This window comes from Poeciliopsis prolifica, unplaced genomic scaffold (genome assembly GCF_027474105.1).
Source record: "Poeciliopsis prolifica strain line A6 unplaced genomic scaffold, Auburn_PproV2 SCAFFOLD054, whole genome shotgun sequence".
In the NCBI taxonomy this organism is placed as follows: domain Eukaryota; kingdom Metazoa; phylum Chordata; class Actinopteri; order Cyprinodontiformes; family Poeciliidae; genus Poeciliopsis; species Poeciliopsis prolifica.
Window position 1 is genome coordinate 2,018,941 of NW_026562429.1, and position 21,450 is coordinate 2,040,390.

At 36.3% G+C, this 21,450-nt stretch overlaps 1 protein-coding gene and 1 long non-coding RNA gene across 3 annotated transcripts in view; one reads left to right on the forward strand and one right to left on the reverse strand.

The window, feature by feature from the left end:
- Positions 1 to 14,657, forward strand: part of cdh10a (cadherin 10, type 2a (T2-cadherin)) — a 35,349-nt gene extending 20,692 nt beyond the window's left edge. Inside the window, exons 4-12 of one of the 2 annotated variants that reach the window (XM_055059454.1) lie at positions 1,616 to 1,735; positions 2,573 to 2,740; positions 2,820 to 3,001; positions 4,164 to 4,417; positions 7,261 to 7,397; positions 7,476 to 7,597; positions 7,899 to 8,007; positions 8,757 to 9,008; positions 12,856 to 14,657. In XM_055059454.1, the coding sequence (XP_054915429.1) occupies positions 1,616 to 1,735; positions 2,573 to 2,740; positions 2,820 to 3,001; positions 4,164 to 4,417; positions 7,261 to 7,397; positions 7,476 to 7,597; positions 7,899 to 8,007; positions 8,757 to 9,008; positions 12,856 to 13,346 (1,835 nt within the window). In that variant the 3' untranslated portion in view covers positions 13,347 to 14,657. Of the gene's footprint in view, positions 1 to 1,615; positions 1,736 to 2,572; positions 2,741 to 2,819; positions 3,002 to 4,163; positions 4,418 to 7,260; positions 7,598 to 7,898; positions 8,008 to 8,756; positions 9,009 to 12,855 lie in introns of both variants that reach the window. The other variant, XM_055059453.1, reaches the window with a different exon arrangement.
- LOC129378947 (uncharacterized) overlaps positions 1 to 20,818 on the reverse strand; it is a 32,335-nt gene extending 11,517 nt beyond the window's left edge. The window contains exons 1-2 of the long non-coding RNA XR_008608113.1: positions 20,746 to 20,818; positions 20,610 to 20,661 (exon numbers count right to left, since the gene is read on the reverse strand). This is a non-coding gene — a long non-coding RNA (uncharacterized LOC129378947). The remainder of the gene's footprint in view (positions 1 to 20,609; positions 20,662 to 20,745) is intronic.
- Between the last annotated feature and the right edge of the window lie 632 nt (positions 20,819 to 21,450).

Genomic DNA, 21,450 nt, shown 5'->3' on the forward strand with positions numbered 1-21,450 from the left:
GTGCAGTGTGGGTTGCTGAAACGCTCGGCTGGATAAAGTGGAGTTTATTACTGAGGCGATTTCAGTGTTTGGATGTCTAAGAGGAGCTGAGCTCATTGTGACTTTCACTTATTTGATTTTTTTGGTTTTTCTACACCATGAGATTCAGATTGTGTGGTAACCTTGAGCAAAAATGGTGGAATGTCCTATTTATTATGGTTGTCAAACAAAAAAAATTATCCTAAACCAAATTATTCTTTCATCTGTTCTCGTGTTTGAAATTGTACAGCATTAATTTTTAAAATTTATGAGCCACTAAATCAAAAGATCAACTTCAAATGTTCTCCAAAGAAGAAATCTTGATAAACTCTGACCCCAACAAAACAAAACTGGAACCGACTAATTGATTAATCATCTGCATAATCGATTAATTGCATGAAAACAATGCCACATTCTGTAGATTGTTTTGCAATATACCACATTTTTATACATTTTTATACATTATATACATTATAAAAGATGCAAATTAACAGTTCAGTTACCTTTCTCAGTAAGAAAATAACTGTTTATGTTGCCAACACCATATTTATTATGCCGGTAAAGCAAACAATTGAATAAAAAATTATTCTTTTATTTGCTTTTAGGTTTGAAATTGTAAAGCACTACATATAAAAATATGTGAGCTACTGAAGCAATAGGTCAATTTTCAAAAATCTTGATCCCAGGAGCAGATGACAAAAATGGAACAGATTAATCGATTGTTCTGACGATTAACTGATTAATCGGAGAAAGAATTTGCTGCATTCTTCTGATTTTTCATTTCACCACTTGAGCATTTTTATAAAATTTATAGAATAAAATATTAAAATAAAACAATTTGTTTCTTTTTTTAAATAGTAAAATGAATATTTTATTGCCTACTATGCAAACTTGCATCTCATCTATTTTAGGTATATTAATACGATTTTACTCAACTTTACTCATTTACTCTTTATTCTTATATGACATTCTCATAATACTACTTTACTCTCAAAGCATGTCAATTGAAGTATTTCAACTTTATTCTTGTACGGTCTTATTCTGATAATATTACCATAATAACGTCATAATATCACAACTTTATTTTTTTATGTGTGTTCTCATAATATTGTGACTTTATTCTTATAAATTAAAAAGAATCTTAGTATGGCCCTAATACTTCATAATACATTTAACTTGAATTAGTTTGTCAAAATCTATATTCAACTCTTGTCCTTTTTAACTAAATGCATTAGCTTCGACAGCTGGCTGCTTGCTTCAGTCTCACCAAAGCTCAAAGGAACAGAACAAATGAAATATGAAAAAAAAAAACAGGGTTTAATCACTGAGGTGCCAGGAGAAACTAAACTCCAGCCCTGTTTTCAGGCCATCTAGTCACTAAAGATTAGTCACTGGCGACTGGTTGAAACAGTAACATGAGGGCATGGCTGGTATTAAAAGCTGGGGAAAAAATTGCATGGTTGAAAAGCGCTCTGAGGCCTGCAGCCAGTCCATGCAAATTGAAAGCAAACAAGAAAATAAGTTGACTGAGTCTCTTGATCATAGCATTACAAGCAGCTGAACTCGACTGTGTGTGTATCTTCTTTGCATTTCACAGGTACGTCTGTGGTCACAGTGACTGCCAGTGACGCCGATGATCAAACATACGGAAACAGCGCCAAGCTGGTCTATAGCATCCTGCAGGGGCAGCCATATTTCTCTGTGGACTCAGAAAACGGTGAGACAAACCCGGCAAGGTCTCTGATGCCTTTCTAATCCCAGGAGAAATTATGCATTTGTGAGATTTCCATGAATTGTATCACAAAACTGAATAAAAAACAACATTAAGGAGATCAGACAATAATTTAAGCAATGTAAAATAAGATTTTAACCTTTTAAGCAATCTTAGGATGTTTTTACACTTGATGGTGCGTGTTATTCGGTTCGAACGGGACCAAATTTACAGCATTTGATGCATTTTCAGCTGCTGCGTTTCGCTTTCACTTTGCAACTTAACTTTTTGAACAAACCTGTTCCCCTCCTCTCCTGTGGGGGCGCTAAACCAAGAACTACTGAAGGAAACAACCTCAGAAAAAGACACTGAGCGCAACTTTCTTCTTGTTGAGATGTAAACAAAAAGAGTGGCAGCAAATTGTTGTGTTTGTAGGATTTCTTCTGTCGTTGGTTAAAGACCATAAGTCATTTCTCTATCTAGTTCGTCACAGTTTTGATGCAGCTTACCAAGAATGCCGTGCAGTACAATCCACTTCCTGATTTTGGTGTTCACGTATGCATTCGAACTGTGCCAGAGTTCACTTTGCCAGAATTTTTGTTAGCATGCAAACAGGAATTTAAAAGCAATTTGGGGTAAAGCTGCAGAAAATGTTAAAGTTTAGAATATTTCAATATATTCTGCATTGATATACTTCTGGAGCATATACTATTTGTATTCATCTAGACATCTGGTATTAGAAATAACCAAGCATGGATTCTAACCTTGTCAGTAATCTAATTTCCTTTGAGATTTCATCCAATCATCATATAACTATAATAAAATCTATACATTTCTTCCTAGGAACCATAAAGACGGCTCTACCTGGCATGGACAGAGAGGTGAAGGAGCACTACCAGGTTGTAATTCAGGCCAAAGACATGGCCGGACAGATGGGCGGGCTTTCAGGGACCACGACAGTCAGCATCACCCTCTCTGACGTAAACGACAGTCCGCCTCGCTTCGCCAACCGTAAGGACCTCCCAATACATCTCCACTAACTCAACTGAGGCTTAAAACGCTGAAAAGCTGAGATTTAAATTTCATTTAGATTCCTTCAGAGTGACTACAGTGGAGTCTACGGAGATAGGTGGCGCCATCGGACGCATCAAGGCCGATGATCCCGATGTGGGCCTCAACGCTGAGATGGAGTACAGCATCGTTGGCGGCCATGACACTTTCAACATCATCACTGACCAAGCAACGCAGGAAGGAATCATCGTTATCAAAAAGGTATCGTCCCGTCCAATACAAGTTTCTGCACATTTTGTCATGTTATACTCAGAACTTCATGTATTTTACTTGGATTTTAAGTAGTGGATTACTATGACATGAAGAAATATTACACAATACATGCTGTATTTTTAAATCTGATTAAATCCATTGCAGTCAGATGGGTGTAATTCAGTTAGGGCTGAAATGATTAATCGTCTTAATTGTGATTAATTGTCTTAATTGTGATTGTCTTAATTGTGATTAATTGCTTATTGAAATAATTGTCAACTAATTTAATTAATTAATCGTATTCAAACAAATATTCAGAGTACTAATGAAGCCAAAACTGTAACTGTAAGTGAAAAATGATAATTAACAGTATAAAAAGTTTCAAACATCCATCTTAGTGCATTTCATCTTTTATAATGTGTTTCAATTTGAGATAAGCTTCCTGAAATAAACAGACTTTAATAATATTCTAATTTATTGAGTGTGTCTGTTTTCAGCCTGGGGTTAGCAATGATTTTTGGTTTGTTGATACATAAAATGAATTATTTTCCACCTAAATCCTAATTATGTTTGTCTTTGTGATTTATTTATTTATTTGTTTTTCACAGGAAATAACCAAAAGACACTTAAGTTTGTGGTTGTAACAAGACAAAATTAGAGTTTTTTTTTTTATGTTTTAAGAGTTGTTAGTATGTTTCTAAATATCTTGGGATTGAAATGAACTGGAAACTTATTGCATATTTCCATTCTAGTCAAACCTTTGCCATCTTTTGAGCCACCCTGGATTTACAAAACGTTTCCCTCCCAACATTACAGAACATTTAACCCCAGCATTATATTCTTACTAAGAAAAAATGGCCCCCTGAAAACATTTATTCATGCAAAAAAGATATGACAGGATTTATTTTTGAAGCGCAGTGTAAAATCAGATATCATACGCCTGTAAAATGAATAATATAAAGGAGCCTTTTGCACCAAACTCTCTTTAGTTTTCCCCTAAGATCTTCTAGTATTCCTGACTTGGATTTGTTACTCTGAATTTAGAGAGGCAGTAAGATAAAGGCAGACAAATGAAACTCAATGAATCGCATATCAAAATCCCGGAGGCAGGCTTTCTCTTTTAAATGGAAAAGTCTACAGCTTTCCTTCTCTGGTGCTCTTTCATCTCCAGGCGCTGGATTATGAAAGTAAGAGGGACTACGAGTTCAGAGTGGAGGTGAAAAACACCTACTTAGACGCCAGGTTCATCCACGGCGTGCAGTTCAAAGACTACGCCACGGTCAAGGTGACGGTGGAGGATGTGGACGAGCCACCCGTCTTCGCCCGCAACCCTTACATCATCGAAGTTCACGAGGACACGGCCGCCGGCAGCTTCGTCGGCATTGTGCTGGCCAGAGATCCTGACGCAGAAAACAAGCCAGTGAAGTACGTTTCTCAGAATAAGAATCCCACATAAGTTATCTTCAGGATTTACAGGCTTTGGATTTGACTGAAACGATTAATCGTGATTATACAGTTATTGTCAGTTAATCATTAACTGGAGTGCATGGAGTTAAATAAGTTTTTTATCTGTTCCAAAACTAGAACATATCTGTAAATATGTTCTACCCAGAAGTTTTCAAGTAGCAGTTTTAGCTTCACCTGGTTGAAATCCAGTTTTAAAAAAAATCTCCTATGAAATACCTTTTGCTAACCAATTATTAGTCAAAAATAATCTACTAATTATATCTACACTGTGTTGATGTTAATTCAAGCAAAAAGGGCTGAGCTTTTAACATGATGTCAGAAGTAGGACTGAAATTATTAGTTGTGATTAATCAGTTACTGAAATAATCGTCAATTATTTTAGTGATCGATTAATTGTTAACTGGAGTATACTGACTCAAAAAAAGACCCATTTCCTTTAATGACATACTTAGAGCAGTAATTAAACTAAAACTTTACAAAAATAAACATTTTGCATTTAAAATACTGTTTTTTTAATCTATTAAGCAATATTTGCTGTTGTTAATCAGTACATCAAATAATCAACAGATCAGCTCTACATTATAATAATGATAAGTCAAGCAGAAAGGACTTAACTTTTCAATTAGACTAATTGTGATTAATCGATTACTAAAAGTGATTATCAACTGATTTAGTGATTGATTAATCATTAACTGGACTAGATAAAGAAAAGCTCATTTGTCGAAACTACAGTAATTAATCTAAAACTGCGCAAATATATACTTTTGCATTTAAGACAGAAATAAACTTACTTTGTGTAAAAGTACCTCATATTGCAGTTTTAGCTTCACCTGGTTTAAATGATTAAAAATTTAAGCGCCTTTTCTCTTCTAATTATTTGTCAGTTAATCAAATAATCAGATAAGCTCTTCACTGTATGTGATGTTAACTCAAGCAGAAAAACCTGAACTTTTCACCTGTTGAAGAGTGAAATTATTCATCTTATTAATGGATTATTGAGATGATCAACAACTAATTTCACTTCTTTTCTTCTTCCTTCTTTACCTTCTACCCTTTACTTCACTTCGTGTCCTTCATTCCTTTATTAACACATTCTATCAAAAATTTATAGTGAACTTTAGTGTTTTATATTTAAAAAATTCAGTCAAAGCGAAGTTTCCTTATAAAGAGACACAGGTCACTTTTTTAAGATGATAGAGCTAAATAGCTGCACACCAATCCCATGGTGGGACAATAAAGAATATTCCATTCTATTATGTCGATTTACAAGATGAAAACCTCATGAAATGCATTGATTTTTTCAGTGTGAATACTTTTGTGAGTTACTGTAACTGCATGAAATGAGATCAGCTTCATTCTATAAACTTAAGGCCGGATCAATAGACCGCTAAGCAAACATTTCCTCGACAACCAAGTGGGCTTTCTGCTTCATTCTCCGAATTTGAGCTCTTCGAAATTCATTCCCCCTTCTTCAATTATACCAGCAAAAACGAAAAAAATCAATACAGAAAGAAGTGCGATATGGTGGATTTACAGTCTCCTTGTCAGTTTTATGCAGTGAAGATGAAAATGTGCCCACCAGGTTTATCTAATCCATCAACCCGCCCACGTGTCAGTGCTCCGACAGGGGAGAGAAGGAGTGTTATTCATGAGGTCCCTACTGGAGATTTCCCAATGGAAGACAGCGAAGTGAATACAGACGGTGTTTATTTCCCAGAATCATGTAAGCTCCCTCCACGGCGCCGCGCAAAGTCAAACATTCCTAATTTGCCGTATTGATTCGCGTGGGTCACAGAAACCGTTCGGCGCACATATGGCAGCCGCCCGTCCCCCGTCGCAGGAGATGTGGCACACCACGCAGCGCTTCGTGTTGCATATTCAAATCTCGGCTGAGCATGAGAGGTGACAATGACAAATGAGCCGACTCCAGGACAAAAAAGAGAGGCGTCATCTTTTGACAAAAGAGAATACGTTTTCTTCTTCTTTCTTTTCTGACTTCTAAAAAACAAATCTATGCAAATTAAACAAACAAAACCCAACATTCAGCCTAAAGCCAGAAATTTCAATTACAACTCAGCATCGTCCAGGGTATATTTAAAAGGATTCTTCTTTTCCAGTTAAAATGAAAATAAGACTTTGGATGTAATGTTTCATAAGCATTCAGACCTCTTGGAACGCTTTCACATTTTTATCACATTACTGCCACAATTCACAATACACTTTATCTAGGGCTGAAACAATTAATCATGAATAATCGATTAGTGGAACAATCAACTATTTAAGTAATCAATGTATTGTTAACTGGGGTAGAAGGACTCAAAAAGGACATATGCTGATGGAACAACACACTCATAATTCATTCAATATAAAAAACATTTAGTAAAAAAATGCTGTTATTTCCAATAAAATGTAATTTTTTTTAATTTAAAAAAGGAAATGACATACTTGTTTATGTTCATCTTTTAATGTGTGTCTAGTATTGTATAAAATAGGCTAATAGTTGCTGCACTTCCATTCCAAATATGCAAATATTTTTGTCTATATTTTGCTAATGTGGACTTTCTGTCTTCTTCTGCGTTTCTGACAGTAGTAACAACCCAATGCTTTTGCAATTGACTCGTAATGCAAAACAATTTGTTTCCATTGCAGTTTTCCAAAAAAAAAAATCCACTTAATATGAACGAAAAACACTTTGACTCTCAGTGCAAAACCTTAACAAAAAATTTTGTGTAGAAGACAGCAGCGGCTACTCCGCATTTTTAAATCTACTGCTGACAACGACGTCTGTGTCCCTCTTGCAGATACTCCATTGACCGACACACGGATCTTGAAAGGCTGTTCAACATAGATTCTGTAAACGGCACCATCACAACACTGAAATCCCTCGACAGAGAAATGTCCAAATGGCACAACATCTCTGTGGTGGCCACCGAAATAAGTAACTTCCTCCCTCAGGTCCTCAAACAGCTCTCTTCAGTCCTGAAATACGTGACAAAATTTATTTTTTGTGTTTCAGACAACCCTCGGCAGACGACTCGAGTGCCCGTGTTCATCAAGGTGTTGGACGTCAACGACAACGCTCCAGAGTTCGCCATGTCCTACGACACCTTTGTCTGTGAAAATGTCAAGGCAGGACAGGTGAATGAAATCTGTTAAAATATAAACTCGATTCGTCTTCCACAGAGAGCTGGACACTGTATTTACGTTTGAGTAAACTTTACATCGAAATAAGTTTCCTTTTTTGACCATTTTCAGAGGAAAAATCAATTTTGTGACTTGAAACCCTTTTGCAGGAGGTTGTAGTATGATCACTGTATTACAAGATTCATGCATAAATGTTTTATTTGCGCATCACATGCCCAATAAACCCCCGGTATTAAGAAGAATTATGGATGTTTTCTCGTGCCTAATACTCAATGTTTGCTGTTTCCCTGTGCAGCTGATTCAGACAATCAGCGCTGTTGACACAGATGAACCACTTGTCGGGCACAAGTTTGTCTTCAGCATAAGCGCCACCAACCCAAACTTCACCATCGTTGACAAGGACGGTAGGATTAAGTTCGGCTCCCAGCACACATTCAGTGACATTTGTACCAGAAACACAGAAACACAAACTCGCTGGAGCTTCCTGCAATTTCAATTGCTCTTCTTCCTGGATGGAATATCTAATAAGAAGCTGCTATGATTAAAAAGAAACTGTTTGGTTATTTATGTAGATTATATAAATGTAACAAAAAGGAGAAAATTGCTGCTAAAAAAAGTAAAACATTTAGATAAATTTTCAAAATTTTGGAAAACAAACTAATATAAACTAAATATTCAATGTTTTAAACTGAAATTCACAGTTTTTACTAGAAAATTTGAGATCAGTCTCAAAATTTCTATTTTTTTCTTGCAAATTTTTTATTTTTTGACCAAGAATTTTTCTCTAGATAATGTCAAATTAAACTCAAAATATTGTTCTCCCAAAAATTTGCTAGAAATTTCCACTTTTTTTTTTTTTAGATTATACTCTTTCATGTTTCAAATTTCAGACTCAGATATTGCATTGTATAATCCTGAAACTTTCTGAGAATTATCTGAAAATGTGTTTTGGTGGAAGACGGCGTTGTAAAAATCTCATTACCAAAGAATGATTTTGTGCAAAAGGTGATGAAATGTGTCGTTTCGCTCATGGATCTATCCCAACCTGTTCAATGAAGCATAACAGGTCACAACTTATATATTCTCAGTTTTTATCTCAAACATTTGTGACAAGAGGAAAGCCGTTGGTTTCACCATCTCCGTGTTCCTGCAGACAACACTGCCAACATCCTGACGAGGAGGGGCGGGTTCAGCCGGCGTGAGATGAGCATGTACTTCCTCCCCGTCGTGATCTCCGACAACGACTACCCCATCCAGAGCAGCACCAGCACGCTGGTGGTCCGCGTGTGCGCCTGCGACAGCCGCGGCAACATGCAGTCCTGCAGCCCGGAGGTGCTGCCCTTCTCAGATGGCCTCACCACCGGAGCGCTGGTGGCCATCCTGCTCTGCGTGATCATCCTGCTCAGTAAGTATACGCCTGGACGACCCACCCACCCGCGCGTCTGTGATGGTTTGTGGCAGCAGAGGAAATTAATCCATCGTTGGTGTCAGATCTGCACGTTTTCAGGGTCTGGAAGATTTAAAATTTTAAAAGGTGTTTTCAAGGTTTAATTTAATGTTTGATTAAAAAACTAAATTTACAGATATTTTCATAAGCCTAATATCAAAATACAGTCAGATAAAATTATCAAAATTATTTTATGTGAGACTTAAAATTTCAATTATGATACATCATAATAGTGGAACGTTACAATGTTACATTGCAGTTACAGTTTAAAACACTATGGAGTTACAATGTGACATAACAGTGTGACCTGTTACGTCAGTAACGCCACAGGTACACTATGGTGTCGTTACAAAGTAACAACAGTTTACTTTTGGAGTGGTGTTACAGTCAGAAGTCTTTACTTTCACATGGTTTATGTTTTTCCAGTTTTTTTTTTATTTTATCTGAACTGTATTTGATCAAAATACACGTTACTGATCTAATAAGTTGGGATAAGGAACTTCTGTTATGTTTGTACCAATACAAGAGGAGAAACACAAATTTTACACAAATTAGAGCTTTACTGAGTGATAAAGTGTAATATTTACGTTTATAACAGGAATAGAGGTAGATTAAATATCCACCTGTGATTGGAAATGACAGCATTTTATTACATTTAGAGATTATTGCTGAAATTTTACAGTGTTTTCTCTAAACTGCTGCAGCTCGACTCATACATGTCAAGGTCATAAGAGGTCATCACAGGTCATTTTTTTCAAAACAAATAGAAGCCTGCAGAATTACAAAACCCTGTGCATCCTTTAGCTGATGCTCTTCAACGCTACATAACATAAAGCATCCAGTCCTTCGCTTCCACATTGTTCCAACCTTTTGGCAAGTCACTGTAACTGTGCAAAATTTCATGTAAAATGCGTATCAATGACAAGCGAATGCGCGCCTGAAAATAGCGAGCTATTTATATGCATTGCCGGACCATTTCACTGTGAGGCAGCTGCCCTGTGTTTCACTTAAAATTCATGCCTATCTTATTTTTCCACATAAGCCGCACATCGTAGATGAAAAAGGTAGGAAGGCAGAGATGAAAAGGGCTTAGAAAATCCAATCAAGTTTCTAAAGAAAACAGGAGTTCAAACTGCAGATTTTACATTTCACACCGATGCACAATTTATACAGACACTCTCAGGAGGGACGATGGTTTCTCCTTTGCTCCAGTAAACTGACACACTTTAATCCCCAAATTATATAGCGCATGTAAAGGTATTTAGACCCTCTGAATTTGACATTTTGTCACATTACAACCAGTTTTTATTGAGATTTCATGTGGAAAAGCAACACAAAGTTGCACAAAGCAAAAGTGAATATTGTGCTGCAAAAATTACATAAATACAAAGGGAAGTGTTGCATTCAGATTGCTTATTCAGCAATCTAAATGCTGAATAAGCAATTTTTGCAAAACCTCCAACTCAGAACAGTCATTCTTTTGTCATTATAGTCAAGATCTGGAAACACAAAGTTCACAAAGATAAAAAGATTTCCTGTGAAAACAAAAGAGAGTGCTTAACATCTGGGTGAAATCTTTACATGTTTGAAACTCAAATTAAAGTTTTTTTTGTCAAAGTTTTTTGAGTTTCTTCTTGCAAATCTGAAATTTTCTCAAAAATGTTTGAGACTATTTTCAAGAGTCTTTTCCAGTGAATTTAAATTTTCCAGGAAATTTCTGAGTTTCATCTTAATGTGAGATTTTATCTTCTACTTTTTAGATGCAAGTTTTCCCCCCCACACAAATGTCTCTACATCTCAAGATTTTAGTTTTTCCTTGCAATTCTTTAGACTTTTGGAGCACAGAATTTATTTATTTTTTCCAGAAACTTATTCAGATTAATCTAAACATATCTGTGTTTTTCTAGAACATTGTCAACTCTTGAAACTCAGAAATTTTCAGTTTTTTTCTACAAAATTTCTGAGATTAAACTCAGAATTTCTCAGATTAATCTCAAATTTGAGTTTTTCTTTTCAAATCTTAGATTTATTTATTTTTTGGGCAGAAATCAACTCCTTTTTTTCTGTTTACTTTGGCCTAAATAAACCATCTGACCTCAGAATATTTTGGGGCTTCTTAGTCTTATTTATTTGTCTAACTAGTAAAGAGTAAATGAGACCTAAAACCTAATTCACCTGGACAAAAGAAAAAGAAAATAATTCTTCGTGTTGCAAAAAAGCTGTGCAAAAGTTGTTAGAATAATCACAATAACTTCAGAAAAAGATCCTCATAAATTAGCATGCATGTGTGGGCGTACTCACTGCTGTTTATAAGAAACTCTGACTCTCTCCATGTGTTGAACTGACCCCATCTTTATCCTCATTTTTCCTCTGACCAGACTATTGACACAAGCAGTTCAGAAAAGACCAGCTCTTCTTCCATCTGTCTGCATTTTAAATTCCAAATATATAAACGAATATACGGTAGGCAGATCTCAACGAGCCTCTCAAGTGAACTGAAGGTTGAATTTTTATGCCTCTCATGTCAAACAAAATATCATGACATCTGCTCATTATCTGAAGCTTTTTGCCTTTGAAACCCCCCTGACAGACTGTCTCATTCACCTTCATTTGACTCAGAAATGCAGGAAGCTGGAGCTGCACTTATGTTTTGTCTGAAATCGTGCACTGGCCAGTCACAAATGTCCTAATGTCTGAAACGGCCTCAGCCCATGCTGAAAGCTTTGCAATTAACGCGTAGGTGGGAGGCAAGCAGAGCGCTGTGGAGCCCACTGGGAGGAAAACGAGAAAAACCAGAGAGGAAGAGGGAGAATCTCATTTCATCAAATTCATGCCCTTTAAATATTTACATGTTTTCTTACATTTTCGACACAAACTTCCTTGCATTTAATTTGAAAACTCATAGTTGTTGATCAGGTTCATCATCACTGGTAAAAATTCTTACATATATCTGTGTTTTTCTTAATCTGAGTAGAATACAAATTTAAGATCGAGTATAAGAGCCGAACCAAAAAAAAAAATTATTAATGAGATAAAAGTCATAATATTTCAGAAATAAAGTGATGTTGTTCTGGGAAAAAGTTTTAAAAAAATAAAGAATAAACTCACATCAGAGTAGAATGGAAATAATACGAGAATAAAGTCAAATTTTTATAAACTTGCAACATTACAGGAATAAAGTTGTAATATTTTCAGGACACACTTATATTTCATCTACAGGAATAAATTAATTTTCTTTGTTTCTTATTTATGTCTTTAAGTCTAAATTGTATTTGTATTTTTTAAAGTGGTTTAAAGTTACAATTTCAGTAAAATACACAGAATTCTAAGTTTTGTAGGGTTTTTTTTACGGCAGTTTTGTTAACATTTTGTTAAAAACGGGGTGAGTAATGCATTATTTATGCATGCATGTTTGTTTGTTCTGTTAAGATATCTTGTAAAAAAAAAAACAGCAAATTGTTAAAACTAAATTTGTAATCGTTGCACAGCTCAACTACAACAGCATCCATGGCAACGTTTTCACCCCCGAAGATGAAATGTGAAGATGTTCGCTGACGAGTGTAAAATGGGATCCTCGAACCGCGGTGCATTTTATAAAGTGAAAGTGCCATTCAGGAGAAAAAGGGGAAGAAAAAGCTTTTCCACTGAATCTTTAATAATAGGAGGTGAACGCCCGAGGCAGAGTTAGGGATTTGTCACTGGTAGCAAATGTGTCTCCCTTCTGCTTTTTGCTCCCTAATGCATGACACATGTTCAGAGGCACGCATCTTATGCTCTGTGCTCCCTCTCTGCTGTTTTTGTGCAGTGATCGTGGTGCTGTTCGCTGCCCTGAGGAGACAGAGGAAGAAGGAGCCTCTGATCATCTCCAAAGAGGATGTCAGAGACAACGTTGTCAGCTACAACGACGAGGGCGGAGGAGAGGAGGACACTCAGGCCTTTGATATCGGCACGCTGCGCAACCCGGAGGTGATGGATGCTAACAAGCTTCGCAGGGACATCATACCCGAAATGCTGTTTCCGTTTCGGAGGACATCACCAATAAAGGATAACACAGATGTGAGAGACTTCATAAACGGGCGGCTGCAGGAGAACGACGCCGACCCCACGGCGCCCCCTTACGACTCCCTGGCGACCTACGCATACGAGGGAACCGGGTCCCTGGCGGAGTCCCTGAGCTCGCTGGAGTCCGCCGCCACCGAGGGCGACCACGACTACGATTACCTCAGCAACTGGGGACCACAGTTCAAAAAGCTGGCGGAGATGTACATAGGGAGAAGCCCTGACAGAGAGACCTAAACGAAGCCATCCGTCTCTCTATAATCCAAACTCCTTTTCAATGTCCTTTCGGCTAACTAGCTAGCCAGACACAAGTCGGTCTAGTTAGTTAACTAGCCTGTCTGTCTTAATATCTATCAAGCTATCTGTTTGTCTAGTTTGCTAGCTAGCTTGATAGTCAACTGGTTGTCTGTTTGCTCCACCTACAAATGTGCGTGAAAATGCACAAACTCATGCGCACTATATTAAACCCTCATGTGGAAGCTTACCTGGAAACAGGAAAGCTGTGTTCGAAATGTTCACTCACAAAATTCTACTCCACGATAAATTGTCCCAGTAATTATCGTGATCAACGATAATATTGTTGCTTGATGCCTTTTAAAGTAATATATATAATCAATTTTGCCTATTCTTAGGTGGAAATGGGAAAGCTATGTTCAAAATGTTCACAAAATTTTAATAAGAAATTGCCACATTAATTACCGTGATATATGATCAGTAACAATAATAAAGTAGGTGGAAAAGAATCGTTTCCATATCAGTTTCCTTCAATAAAAGTCTTTATGAGACTTCAGCTAAAAGTGCAGGTGTGTGTCTGTGTCTGGTAATTTCTTTTCTTTTTTCACTCAGTAGGTAGAAAATTCGGAAATTTAACTCAAGTAAGAGTAGGAATAATTAATAAAATTACTCAAGTAAAAGTAAAACGTACATTTTTTTCAACAAAGTTACAGAGGTAAATGTAACTGGTTTCCTTTCACTGGTTTGAAACCAGAACAAAACGCCGATATGTTTAATCGATTGGACAATTCGAACACAGAATGAGGCTTGAAGTGAGTTTTCTAAAAGCAGATCCAATATAAATCTCAGTCTTTTGCTTTTTCTTTTGTCATAATCAGTAACGATGCCTTTAAATTTTAGGACTTTTGTGAACAATGGTGTGAATAATGTGTTTTGTAATCAACATGAACGATAGTAGTATTGTATACTATCAATGTTAAATGGTGCCGGCTTGGTTTGGGTGGGAAACGGGGAAAGGAGTCCAACGGCTTTTCCAGCCAACTCCATTAAATACTGTAAATGTACAAAGTGTTTTTAATGATGGACATCGTATAAACTATTTGCTATATCTGTTTGACGAACAATGTTCATGTGAATGGTTGGTGGAGTTTCTTTTTGTCAAACTGTGAATTCATTTCATCATGTAGGTGTAATATGTAATGGAAAGTGTATGTTGTAGGAAACTGTCACACACTGCTTTCATGCTATTTGAATGCTGAGTCATATTGTTTTATATTTATATTTTTATACTTATTTTCTTAATAAAATGATCTGAAAAGGGTTAAGCCATGCTTCTTTTCAGTTTTCCAAGATTTTGTTCTGTAATAGAAATGTAACAACTATTACTTGAAAAATACTCAAATATGCTAAATCTCAGATTTAAAGAGCCATGTGGTTTAATAGGATATTATAAATATATAATGTAATACAGTTAAAAAAATACCTAACATTGAAATTAATAACAGAGAAAAGACTATTATGTGTTTCTGCTCAAAAAGTTTGGTAATAAGGTATTTAAACATTTTGTCAAATGGATAAAAATCAAATAGAAATTTCATACTGGTGTTAAAAATTAATTTTTGAAATTAAAATTTAACACACAAATTCAGTTTGTTGCTAGAAAAATCAAAATTTTGGGACCAATAACAAATATCTTGTAACATCCAGGTTTTATTCATGAGTTTAGCAAAAACAACAATGAGCAAAAACATCATTTCTGTTTCATTACTCAAACAATTTTTGTTTCATTTCAAAATTAAGCTGATAAAAGTAATTATTGTGAATACAGAAAATTTGGAGACGATTTATGCATTCAATGTGATCTTCAGACGTTAGTAGCTGCTAAAATATTTTTAAAATCCTCATGTTGTCCCTGATTTTGCAACCATGCATTAAAAGACAAATATGTACGGTTCGTATAAACCCCCCATTTTTAACTAGCCTCATTTTCTTTTGTATCCAGAGCTTGAAAATACCAATATCCAGTTCAAAATTATGCAGAAACCCCAAATTTCAGAATAAAAGACTAAAAGAACTCTTCCTGTACTCAATAAACTTCCAGAGAGTTTTACAAGTCTGATATTAATCTACAAGACACATCCCAATGATACTGCAACCACAAATTGTCAAACTTTTGTTATTACTCTGTGCCAGAAAGCTATCATCATTAAAAACAAAGTGCTCTTGCTTTGGAAAGTTGAATAAGAACTCCATAAATCGTACTTTATGGAGTTAAGTGGTGATTAGGTACACGTGTACAAGCCAGTGCCTCCAATCCAGCAGCCAAGCAATTAATCTAATCCCAATGATGTTTTTATGTCCAGTCATTGCAGAAAGTATTAAACTGTTTGTGCAGACGTCTTTGGGAAAATGACCCTACTTCTCGTTTGATTTGTGACCTCAATAAACATTTTCTAAAACTGTTTATGGTCTCAGCTAGTTTTACAGCTTCTTTAACAGAGCATGATGTCCGTTCTGTGAACTGTGATCCAAGTTTAGTATCAAACAGATAAAATAGAAGAATATGGCACGTCTAAATTTAGGTTTTATAAGCTTTTATAAGCTTGAAGAGAGCTTTAAGGGATGTTTCCTGTTTTGCCATGTTTCCTGTTAGAATCTACATTTTCATCTGTCAAAGTGTTCACAAGACCTCAAATTTACTTACTGTACTTATTGGGTTTTTGTGGTAGACCGACATAAAGTAGAGTATCACTGTTAAGTCAGTGATACAAAAAAATTCTGCCCAATAAAATAAAATCCAGAGCATTTAGTTGCCTCCAAATATTGTGGTTCAGTGAAGAAAAGGTCACTTTGGTTGGCTATACACATCAAACATGTCAGGGAGAATGTCTAAAACTGGGTTAAAGGTGAAAGGTTAAAGGTTTAGCATAGGTGCATGAGTCACTTGTCACTTTAAATCCAAATTAGCTCAACTCGATGTTTACGCTCGCATGTGAAAACGGCTGCAAACAGATGCGCAATTATACAACCTTACATCTTTGAAAAGCACAAGTAGAGCCTCCTGCCCAACCAACAAGGATGCAGCAAGTGGTTTCTGGATGGCAAGTCAACAACAAAACACTTGTCTTTTCCAGATGCCTTTGTACAGCATATGAAAAAAGCTGTCCAAAGGTGCCAGAACTCTGCTTGGGTTGCTAGGTAACGGCGGAACTGTAGGGTTGCTAGGTAATGGACAGAACTCTAGGGTTGCTAGGTAACGGTGCATGTGCGTTAAAACTGAAGAGGATTTTGAAACGGCTCATTTTCCAGATAACAAAATACCTTGTTTCCAAAAAGGCGTGTTTGTCTCTCTTATGGTTTTGAAGTTGTCCAAACTGGAGCCAGAATATTAACAACTTAAGCCTCATTATGGTTGTTATTTTTCTTCCCGCTTGCGCACAAGGACGCAGAACAGTGACGTTTGTCAAGTGTCAATGACGTTGAGGACTTGGTTACATTGGAAAAGATCGGATATGTAACAGATATTCAAGTGGCCATTTGAAAAAATCTGACCTTTGTTTAATCAGACCATCATATTTATTATCAGGTGGCATTATGGCAAGAAAATTGGAATTTAGTCACTGTACTGTGAATGTAGCCAAAGTCTCTAAAGAAAATTCCTCCTCAAATAATATTAATAATCAGACTAGAAATTATTGAGCATGTTTTAATCTATCATGCAATCAGTTGATTAATTGCTTATTGTGACAGTCTCATAACTAATACTACATTATATAACTCACAGAAGGGATGGTTGAAATTAAAGACAATTTTTTAAATGCGTTCTTCTAATTCCCAATAAAATACCTTCAATTTTCAGGGTTTAAAATGTGGAAAAGTTGAAGTAGTACATTTAGTTACCCTGAAAGGTGTTTCATAAGGTTCTGGACCGGGGCCAGCGCGGGGCCAGCGCGGGGCGTCAGCAGCGATTGCTGCTTTCTGCATTAGTGATTACTCTGAAAGCGGGAGAGGCTGAACCTAATTCTGAAGGAAACCTTTTGAGTCGCTGGAGTTCATGCTGTGTCTGCTCCGTGGTGAAACCGACTGCGTCTGTGTGTCAGATGACTGTGACTTCCTCCCCGCTCTCCATCACGACTCGCACACAAAGCGGGCCTGCTGAGACCTTTTTCCTTCCCCTTACTCACCATCACCATCCTTACTCATATATTGATAAAACTGACTCAAAACATTTTAATACCCACATTATTGCTTTCATTGCGTCAAACTCTCGGGACAAATTCGGCCCGTTGAAGCTTTTTATGTGGCCCTTTGAAGGGACACAAAATAGATCCTTCAAGATAACATCTGATTAAATATTTTGTATAAATCAAATCTAAGCAGATTTTATCTGTATTTTGATTAATTCCAGCTTTCTGCAAGGAAATTCACACAAAAATCCTCAACTTTTTTTTCACCAATGCATCAATTTAAGTCTGTCACAAATTTTACACAAAAACTGAAATACAAAATCAAAAATACATTATTAACCCCAAAAGTGCAAGTTAAATTTACACTTATCAAAAACATTGAAGAGATGCTTACTCCCACCTGCAGGTGACAGAATTTCTTACTTCTACACAGCAGCCCTGTGCTTAGAGATGCACTGATTTGAATTTGATATCGATATTGGTCCCATAAACATGAAGTATTGGTGACAAAGTGCCAGATCCATCATGGCAGATCTATTCTATCTAATTCTTTATTTTACATTATATTTAGAATTTAATGCAACTTCTTCTTTCCGAACCATTTGAAAGAAGATTTGTTACATGTCTCATTGTCAGTAAAATAATCTGTATTTTTTCCATCAATATTAAAAAGAATGATTGACTTAGAAACCAGACAAAAACACTTGATAATAATTAGATTTTTTGCAGTTATTTTTTTTTCAAAATAAAACAGAGTTTATAGCGGTTGTCAGTCACGCAAAAAAAGTCTCTTTTTTCTGAACATGAATATGATCATTAAACACATGATTTCTGCAAGTCAAATGTGGCTTTTCATACGTGCAATATAGGGAAGTTGTGATGTATAATTAACGTTAATGTTAGCCCTCCTTAATTTAACCCAGAAAGAAGAGCTCAATTATACATCCAGTGGGAAGCATTAGAGGAAATGTTCATCTGATTCGCCTTGGCAGAAACGTTTGGCTTTGCGTCGTTATTTCAGCAGAATTGCAGCGCGTTTCGTGAGTCGACACCCTGACCTAAGCTGAAACCTGAACATATGAAGAGGGCATCTGCTCCCCTCGGGGTGTCTGCTGGCGTCTGAGGTAGATAATCTGTACCCTCTCTATGAGCCTGGATGCTTCCAGGGAACATTAGCAAGGAGGTTTTGCAAATGATGAATTAACATCAGCGCCGGATGCTAAACCTTATAGATTTCCAGGAAGAAAAAACATGTTTTCATTTTGCTGTGAGTGGCAGTGTTCTGTTCTGGTTGCCTCCAGGGCTCTGGGTTAAACTCACATGCTGACAACCCATCGGGAGTTCTGGGATTACCCAGTAACACGACACAACAGATGGGTTGTTGCACAGGAGCACCTGGGAAGTCCGAAGGAAAGCAGCTTGAAACACTTTCGCAAAAAAAAGTGCTCAGTGGGTGATTGTAGTTGTGACAAAATGGTTAAAGGAGACATAATACGCAAAATCTATTCTCTGCTTCAATTTGGGTTACAGCTTCTTCTAAAAACTGACCAAGTGCTTAAAATAACACCCCCTGCTGTTCTTTGGGAACAACTTGGTGTTTTTTCAAATACTTCAGGAATGTAACCTGTTCCCTAGTAACCCAAAGTTCCAGGACATTTGGTCAGCTGGTTTACAGTTAATTGGTGCAGAAAAAAGAGACGCAGGTTGGATTTTGGCTAACTGGCGGTTACGATGTCAGCAAATAAAATCCACCACAAAAATGTAACTGTTTTCTCATTACCCTGCAAAAACACAAAATCTGACCCAATATTTTTGGTCTGGTTTATAGTTTAAATATCTCAGTCCACTTGAAATAAGACAAAAATAACTTACTTTTCTAATAAAATATTTAATAATTTTGCAGTAAGTTACAGAAGCTCAAGAAAATAATTCTTGAAAATAAATATAGTATTAGTACCACTGTGAGATTTTGTTTTTTCTCTTCTAACAGAAAAAGTGAAAAAATCTGACAGTGGAACTAGCATTTAATTAATATCAGAGATTACTTACTTAAAAAAGATCATGTTGATTGCTGAAAGGTTACTTGTACGTTAGTTTTGTCTTATCGCAGGTGTATTGTAAATATTTGCACAAGAAAGTAGACCAAAAATACTTGATAAGATTTTGTGTTTGTGCAGATAAATCCATTGACTTGAACTCTACTGAAAATCTGAAACCAGATCATAATAGTGCTGAAAATGCTGGTCATTTAGAGGTTGAACGTTTCAGAGGCTGCAGCACTCATTAACTGTGGCATTTTCTATTTAATTAGGAGAAACCACTTGGCGTATTAGTTGCATTAAGCATTTAAAATCGTTCTTGTTTGATTTGTTTATTTCAGTGTTTGTCCAGTCTCTTCCAATGTGTCAGTCAGTTCTCTCAGTGTTTCAAGGATAGTGACCAGTCGGGTCACTATCTACCGTCTGACTGGGTTCTCTGGGCTGGGGCTCGCCATCCAAATTCAGAAGAAATGGGTCTTGAAAGTCTCTGGGCACTCCAAGCCAAAAGTGCACCGTAAAAAAAAAAAAAAAAAACCCTGACCTGGAACAAGGCCAAAGTAAAACATCTCAGAATACAAGATGCCAATATCAATCAAACCTATGTATCAATAAATTGTTGTAATTCAGAGATCTTCCATCATTGATCAATTTTTTCTTTTCAAGTTGTACAAAAGTCATCAGTTTATCAGAATACAATGTTACTTATACATCAGTTAAATTAAAGAAATTAGCTAAATATGTGGTAAAGAAAAATAACATAATAATATATATTTCAATCTAAAAGTGCCGGTACATCTTCAACACTATAAATTTCTTGTAATGCCAACGGAAAAAGCACATAACTGAAATAGAACCGTTGAACTTTTACTTACTCAAAGAAAAATAAACAACTACACAGAAAAAATATAATATACACAACAATAATAATAAAAATTTTACTGTGCTACTTTATTTTTATTAAATTTAGTCAGATATTACGTGTTTTTGTCAATTTTCAACCAATCCACTGAGCCAACTGCCGAGCGCGTGCGGTTACTCACCATCGCTCTGACGTCTCTGATGCTAACGGGGATTTTTTTTTTCCAGTCTCAGCTGCTCTCAAAGATAAATAAAAAAACGAATTTACTATTTTCAATTATATATTTTGAGAAACTATACCAATATTGTTTTTCTTACCGTTTGTCCAGATTTTATAAGCTCTTTCAGGCTCTTAACGGAACCAACGGTTAGCTGTGAGCTCTCAACCGAGTCTGACGCGTTATGAGCAGAATCATAGCGCAGCAGTGAAAGGGGCGGGACAGTCAACCCCATTGGCTGACGCAATATCAGACCACGCCAGCCATTGGCTGCCCAATCCATCAGCAAAACAGTCACAAAAGGCCTACTTCACAGCTTTTTAAAGATTTTTAGTACTTTTTGATATAATTTTTTAAGTAAAGCAAAACATAAAATCTATTTATACTTTCGAATCTTGTGGGAAAAAAAAGACATCAAATTAACATCATAAACTTTCACTTGCATTTTTAACACTGGGTTACACAACGGACCTAATCTGCATTGTTTTAGGTGCAACTTTATTTGGAGGAACACTTGGTTATCATACTGTCAATCTCTCCTCCTGGGTCATCCATAACAGGCTATCAGAATACAAGAATGAAATGGTGGTGAGAATGCAAAGAGAGGCTCGGTATCTTGTGCAAATTAGAGGAGATTTTCACCTGACAGAATGCTGTCAGCTCTTATTAAAAATCTCAGCATACCCAGCATGGCTTAGCCGTGTTGCCTCGACACAAGTAAAATATTCAGTGGCAGTGTGAGTTCTTTATTGAGCCATTATTGCTTAAAATAGTAGTATCATCAACATCCTAAAGGTGGTTCGGT